Source organism: Thamnophis sirtalis, unplaced genomic scaffold, assembly GCF_051295495.1.
Source record: "Thamnophis sirtalis isolate CommonGarterSnake01/CBP01778 unplaced genomic scaffold, rThaSir2_p1.2 scaffold_1, whole genome shotgun sequence".
Classification (NCBI taxonomy): domain Eukaryota; kingdom Metazoa; phylum Chordata; class Lepidosauria; order Squamata; family Natricidae; genus Thamnophis; species Thamnophis sirtalis.
In genome coordinates, this window is record NW_028261381.1 from 41954321 (window position 1) to 41961651 (window position 7331).

The window sequence follows — 7331 nt, forward strand, 5'->3', positions numbered from 1 at the left end:
GGCTCTGGAGGGCAAAAACCGGCCCTACAAGCAAATCAGAAGTGACTTCCGGTTTGTCCATAGGGCCATTTTTCGCCCTCCAGAGCCTTCAGGGAAGCCTCCTGAAAGCCTGGAGGTCAAAAATCAGCCCAACCGTACAAACCGGAAATCACCATTCCCAAACTTCCAGGTTCCCCATAGTTCCATTTTTCACCCTCCAGAGGCTTCAGGATATCTCCTGAAGCCTCCAGAGGGGCTCTGGGGCCAGGGGAGGCTGTTTCCGTCCTCCCCAGGCTCCTAAAAAGCCTCGGGGAGGATGAAAAAAACATGCCAAAAGCGTGGGGTCGCACGTACATAGCATTATGGGTGTGACATGCCTGTACACAACCTCCCTGTGCTCCCCCCACTTTTGGCACAGGAGCCCTATACCATTACAGACAAATGGTAGTCCAGTCTCTTCTTAAAAGGCTCCAGGGTCAGAGCACCCACAACTTCTGAAGCCAAGCCATTCTACCGATTGATTGTTCTCACTGTCTGGAAATTTCTCCTTGGTTCTCTCCTTGATTAGTTTCTATCCATCACTTTTTGACCTGCCTTCTGCTGCTTTGGCAAATAGGTTAAAGTTCAACCCATTACTTCTGTTTGGATTCTTCAAATCTTTATAAGGGTGCGATGTCTTTGGGTGTTTTGGAACTGGGTGCTGACACCATAGAAGTATTCAAGACCTTACAAATCATACTACTGTGCCATATGGCAATACTGTGATAGCCATGATACTACTGTTAAGGGGTATTTATTCAGAGACCTTCTCATATTGCAACACTGCTTTCAAACCAGTGTTGCACACACATACACATATACACAAACAAAACAGAATTATGATAAACAAGTCAAGAAACCTTCATGTGCCATGTTTTTAACCTGTTGGTGGCTTTTACCACCAGCTTAAAGGATAAAGATTCATGAAAAGTTCATAAATCTCAAATTTTCCAAATCAAGCCAAGGTGGGCCAAGTCATCAGTGGGCCAACTGTTTGACGCTTTTCAAGAAGCAGTCATCAAGCCAAATCCATCTTTCTATGATATAAGGAACAGTGTGGCTCATTGGGCCAATTCATAATATATTATGTTCGTTATTCCAGCAGTGAATACAAATGCTGCAGTAGTCTTGTAGCATGGCCATGCTTTTACAGGTGAGAACTACATGCAGGGACCATTGGATTCTTGATTTCCATTTTTTAGTCTTTGACTGATCTCTGCCCTGCATAAATGAGTCTGTGAGAGTTACAGAGGCAATAGAGTGCGGCAACAAGCCACAAATAGGATCTTGCAGAGTTGGTGAGAGGACAGGAAGACTCACAGCCAAGAATGTGGAGGCAGCTGGCTGTGTTGGAGTGCTTGCATTGGTGCTAAAAGGAAGCCATCTCCAGTATTCCAACAGTACACTAAACAGAAAATAGTGATGTTGAGCTTTTGGATTAAAACTGACCATATATCCTTCTGCTTATAGGCCCTTAGAAATAGTTGTTTAGTCCATTTGGTAAGTTTGATTGAGATCTTAGAAATCTTAGTTGGGCAACCTATATTTTTTTTTAAATGGTTTATAGAGTGACACAGTTGAAATGTCTTGTTATATTTCTGAGATATGCCAGAACACACCTCTAGTCTAACTAGGATTGTGAGAATTGTTTGTAAATGCTTGACCTTACATTATCCCAGAGCACCTGTTGATATGTTAGTGATGAGAAAAGAATTGGCAAATGCAGTGATTTTGAAACTGCACTAAAAACTGGTTCAGACAAGCCAACCAATAGCTACCATTGAGCTTGATAAAGTTATGAAAATGCTGGGAAGAGAAGGGGAGGGGAGCGGAGGGGTGGAGGAAGGGAGTAAGTAAGTAAGTTTGATTTTAATAATCTGTGTCTAATGCTGGGCTCAGTTTTCAGTAACCAAGATATTCAAGTGATTCCTGAATTATGAGCCTGCTGGGAGAAAGGGGGAAATGTCTGACTTCCTGGAGGATTTGAGAGAGGCATGAAACCATTCCAGAGATTGAGGGGAAAGGGGAGGGTGAGGGCTTCGTTTCCCTTCTGCCCATGCTCCTGGGGGCTGCCCAGGCCTCTGCACATGCTGACATGACAAGGGGGAGACAGGTGCAGGGCTTGCAATAGTTCCTCTGAGAGGCAGCTCCACCTCCCTTGCCTTATTTACAGAGCCACCATCTGCTCGATCTAAAAGGAGCAACCATTCAAAAAATGACCCTGCTGCTGGAGGGGAGTTGGTAGAGCAGCGGCTGCTGATGCTAACAGGACCAAGGTGGCAGCTGCTGGGCATAAAAGTGATGGAGCTGAAGGGCTGCCGGCTTGACCATGAAGTCGAGCGGGGGTGCTGCATCCGATCTGGAGGAGCTGGAGAGTGGCAGCAGCGAGAGCAGCTCAGGCCGCTCCCTGCCCGGCACTGGGGCCCAAAGCAAACGCAAACGCAAGAGTCCTCGGCTGAGTGGTCACAACAAGCAGAGGCAGGCAGCCAACGCTCGGGAAAGGGACCGAACCCACAGCGTCAACACCGCTTTCAGCGCCCTCCGCACACTCATCCCAACCGAGCCTGCAGACCGTAAGCTGTCCAAGATCGAAACTCTGCGCCTGGCCTCGAGCTACATCTCGCACCTAGCGAATATGCTGCTCCTACAGCAGCAGCAGCAGCAGCAGCAATCCGGTGGGAACTTGACTGAGGAGGCCTTGCTTGTGAGGCAGCCCTGCCTGCAGTATCAGCCTCTCCTGCAGGGAAGCCCTGCCTCGGGGAACCCAAGATCCATTTGCACCTTCTGCCTGAGCAACCAGAGGAGACTGGTAAGGTTGGCATTAAGCCCTTCCTGCCCCCCCCCCCAAATCATGACCCATGCAGAAATAGCCACTGCGCTACCACCTCGAGTCTAGAAGGTGGCAGTGTTTAGGCGTCCTTGCCCCACATTTTAAATCAACTTGCTTGATTCGGATTTTGTGCTTTTGCACAGGCAGAAAAGGGATACCTGTATGGCATGAAGCAGATGGGGAGATAGAACTTAATCTATCCTATGGTATTAGCAGCATGCCAAATATCATATCACAGACAAACCTTCTTTTAAGTGTCTTGGGGTGCCTTCTCATTCTTGAAAAGGGAGTGCTTCAGAGCTCTTTTTAAAGACAGGTAAGGGTTTTTTTCCCATATGAACCTTGCATATAGAAATGAATGAACAAAAGCTGCATTTACTTTGTTTTGTATCTAGAAAAGTAACCTTCATTATTTTTTTCCTTTATAAGCAATCCTTAGATTGTTCAGATCTTTGAGTAGTATTCTTTTATTGTATTTCTCACAGAGACTGTTTTATTTTATCTACCCCTTAAGAGAATTTTTTTTAAAAAAAAAAACTTTTCCATTGTAGGGTTTACATTCAATAAATCTAAAGCAGCAAACTTAGCCTTGAGAATGAACATGACTAAAGGTATAAATAAAGATACAGGTACAATTAAGGTGCAAGTAGGTACAAGACATCTTCAATATATATCTAGATAGATGATAGATGATAGATGGATGGATGGATGGATGGATGGATATAGATATAGATATAGATATAGATATAGATATAGATATAGATATAGATAGAGATAGAGATAGAGATAGAGATAGAGATAGAGATAGAGATAGAGATAGAGATAGAGACAGAGACAGAGACAGAGACAGAGACAGAGACAGAGACAGAGATAGAGATAGAGATAGAGATAGAGATAGAGATAGAGATAGAGATAGATCATTTCAGTATGCATATATCTAATCTTTCTCTCTGTGTGTATATACGCGTCCACAACACTGGTGTGATAGGCTCTGATAGAGCAAGTGAAATGTTCACTGGCCATTGGCAACAAAGATGAAAAACCCATAAATGTATTTGTTTATGTATCCTGCTGTTTAATAACGGATGCTTTTCGTCCTATTTGCAGCACAGAGAACGGGACAAACACCTGTCACTTTAAAAATTTTATGGATGTTGATTCAGATGAGCTGCTTGTGTAAATGCTGGACTGGGTACAGAACAGCTCTAGGTAATGACTTGGCACTCATGTCATAATATTCACGTTGAAATCATGCCATTATTTTGATCTCATTCTAAAAGGCAGGGGCAAAACATTAACCACGATTTGCGCTTTGTTTTCCCTTGCAGCAAACCGGTTCCAAGGGCTTTTTTGCAGATGAAATTGAACACGGTGAGGAAAGTTGCACCTGGCGTGGCAAGCTATTTTTGTGCAAGAAATGCTAACCCTAAGCAGCCAAGCTCTGATACCGATGCCTCCCAAACTGATGTCACATGATGGAACTTGAGCTTCCCAACATCCAGCATCTCCTTATCGTGGAGATTTCAAGTACATCAGAGCTTCTAACCACAACTGAACACACCAAGGAATGGCATGTTTCTCTCTTCTTTTTTCCAAAGGCTCCCTGGCTTCTGCCAGCAAGCTCAAAGGTTTCCATTGAGATGGAAGGTCTGTACCCAAATGGTAGCAAGAATGCACATGGGGTCCCAGTTTATCCAATCTCAATGCAAAAATGATGCTCCCTTAGGTCGCTCTTCTGATCCTAGGAAACAGTTTGTTGTTGTTAGTTGCAAAGTTGTGTCTGACCCATTGTGACCCCATGGACAACGTTCCTCCAGGCCTTCCTGTCCTCTACCATCCTCTGGAGTCCATTTAAGCTCACGCCTACAGCTTTGGTGACTCCATCCAGCCACCTCATTCTCTGTCATCCCCTTCTTCTTTTGCCCTCAATCTTTCCCAGCATTAGTCTCTTCTCCAGTGAGTTCTTCCTTCTCATTAGGTGGCCAAAGTATTTGAGTTTCATCTTCAGGATCTGGCCTTCTAAAGAGCAGTCAGGGTTAGATCTCATTCTCTCTAGCTAAATATTTCAAACAGCTCTAGAAAGCATCAGGTTGGGAAAATCTGCCCTAGCCAGTCACTGTGTTAAAATGTGGGACTTCTGGTGCTAAAACAACAACAGTGCCTTTTCTTGTCGTGGGTGATTACAAATGCAGAGTATTGATTTCACATGATGGAAATGGAGCAAGTCAGCATGATTTTCTTTAGGTTAACTGTGAATCATGTACAGGTAGCCCTTGATTTACAATGGTTTGTTTAGTGAATGTGTGAAGTCACAATGGCACTGAAAAAGTTACTTATGGCCCTTTTTAACACTTGCGAACATTTTCAGCATCTCCATGGTGACATGATCAAAATTCAGATGCTTGGCAATTGGCTCCTAGCAGTGTCCCCAAGGTATTGTGATCATCTTTTTTGACTTCTGACAGACAAAGTCAATGGGGAAGGTATATTCACTTAAAAACCATGTTGCTAATTTTAAAACTGTGGCAAGAAAGGTAGTAAAACAAGACAAAACTCACTTATCAACTGTTTTACATAGAAACAGAAAATTTGGGTTCAATTCTGGTCCTAAGTCAAGGACTTCCTGTGCATTCAGATTGTTATCTAAGACAGGGGTCTCCAACCTTGGCAACTTTAAGATTTGTGGACTTCAACTCCCAGAGTTCCTCAGCCAGCAAAGGTTGGAGACCCCTGATCTAAGGTACAAAGAACTGCGTTTGTAAAGCAGTGGAGAAAGGGAAGTAAACTGCTTTTGGACAGCAAAACTTAGAAAATGATTTGCTTTTTAGGGTTAGATGATACACTGGCCATGGTGATCAGAAGAAACCTTCTCCCTTCTCTCTTCTCAATCCTTGTCCTTTGGGAAATATTACATAATAAGGTTTCCTCTTCCTCCCATTAATGGTAGGAGAAACTGGATATGTAATGACTCCATGGCTAGTTCTGAGCAACTACCTGACCCATATACAAAATTTGGCATGAAGACCTGAAGATCAGTAGCAGACATAACATCCAGGATTGACACAGATATATTTGAAAAGCAAGAGCTGTCTCATGAAACTGAGACATAATATTGAGGTCTTCCTTATAGCGATACGATAGTAGCCCAACTAGCAACAAAGCTGATATTGTATTATCCAATTGGGTCAGTCACCAGGACCAGAGTCTTCTGAGCTTTCAGACTCAGGGTGGAGCCCATCCTCAGGAAACCTGTCTCTAGCAGAGACTCTCTGCTAGAGAGAGGTTACCTGAGGATGGGCTCCAGCACAAGTCTCAAACTCAGAAGACTAAACTTCTGCTCCCAGAGACCAACCCAGACTGGACCCCGCAACAGTATCCTGGGACACAGATATTCGCCTTCATTCGAGAAAGCTGATATTATCCAAGTGCAAGATTCTCTATCCTTTCTTTCTTTCTTTCTTTCCTCTCCTCCTTTATGGGAATAAGGTTTCTCGACCATCTCTTTGATGGTATCTCAGCCAGGCTGAGGCTTCAATTATAGGAGCAGTGCTTTTTTCACTATCAGCAGCAGAATGAGAAGATATGGGTTTCCTCTACCCAAGGATAGATTCTTTCTGCAAATTAGATTATTTGTTTATTGGCTTGTGCATTGAACCTTTCTAGGGCTAGGAGAAAATTCTGGAAATTAGCCATACAGGTGTGACAATTTCTATCATGATTACTCCCACCACCCACACTTGAGTCTCTACAATTTTTCCAGGGGATGGGGCAGAATATAGGCATTTACGATAGTTGCTGTGATCAGGTGATCACAGCCAACATCTGACAAGCGAAGTCAATGGGGAAAGGCAGATTCACTTAATAACCATATTGTTCACTTAGAAACTGTGGTGATTTATTTAACATCCACAGCAGAAATGGGAGTAAAATTGGGTGTGACCCACTTAACAACTGTCTTGCTAGCAATGGAAATTCTGATCTCAGTTGTAGTTATAAGTCAAGGACTATAATATCCAGACATCTTCCCCCTTTCTTCCACTCATTTTTTCCCTATTAAAATTCTTTACATTATCCATTCACAAGCTCTGTCACAGTTTGTATGGCTCCAGCCCTATGTAAGAAGACATCTCTGCCCTTACCCGTTCTTTATATCAGCCTGGCTACCCTGTGCCCACTGTAATACTGCAGTAGGAAAGAGCTAAGGATGACCCATTGCAAGTGAGCCAACAATGTCCTCATTATCCTTCAGAGATGACGATCTCATGGGAATCGGTGCTGCTGCCCCCATGCCACTCTGGAAGTGGAGCAGGTCAGAGCTTCTCTTCCCCTCTATAATGCAACCCCTTTCCCACCCTGATAAAAAGCCACTGACTTTGCTAGCCTTCTTCTGTAGGAGATATTTTATATGGGGAAATATTTAAATTTTGATACTTGTCTCCATATGCATGATGACATGTCCAGGCCAGGAATGGATAAATTAATG

At 43.6% G+C, this 7331-nt stretch overlaps 1 protein-coding gene across 1 annotated transcript; it reads left to right on the top strand.

The window, feature by feature from the left end:
• The first annotated feature begins 2317 nt into the window (after window positions 1–2317).
• On the top strand, window positions 2318–4723 carry LOC148049383 (transcription factor 15-like). Its single transcript, XM_087711831.1, has 3 exons — window positions 2318–2827; window positions 3956–4057; window positions 4177–4723. The coding sequence occupies exons 1-2, from the start codon at window positions 2348–2350 to the stop codon at window positions 3986–3988; spliced, it is 513 nt and encodes a 170-aa protein (XP_087567957.1). The 5' UTR covers window positions 2318–2347; the 3' UTR covers window positions 3989–4057; window positions 4177–4723.
• Window positions 4724–7331: the final 2608 nt, after the last annotated feature.

Coding starts and splice junctions, on each gene's coding strand:
- LOC148049383 (XM_087711831.1), top strand. CDS start 2,348: ATGAAGTCGAGCGGGGGTGCTGCATCCGATCTGGAGGAGCTGGAGAGT. Junction 2,828..3,955: donor TGAGCAACCAGAGGAGACTG/GTAAGGTTGGCA, acceptor TCCTATTTGCAG/CACAGAGAACGGGACAAACA.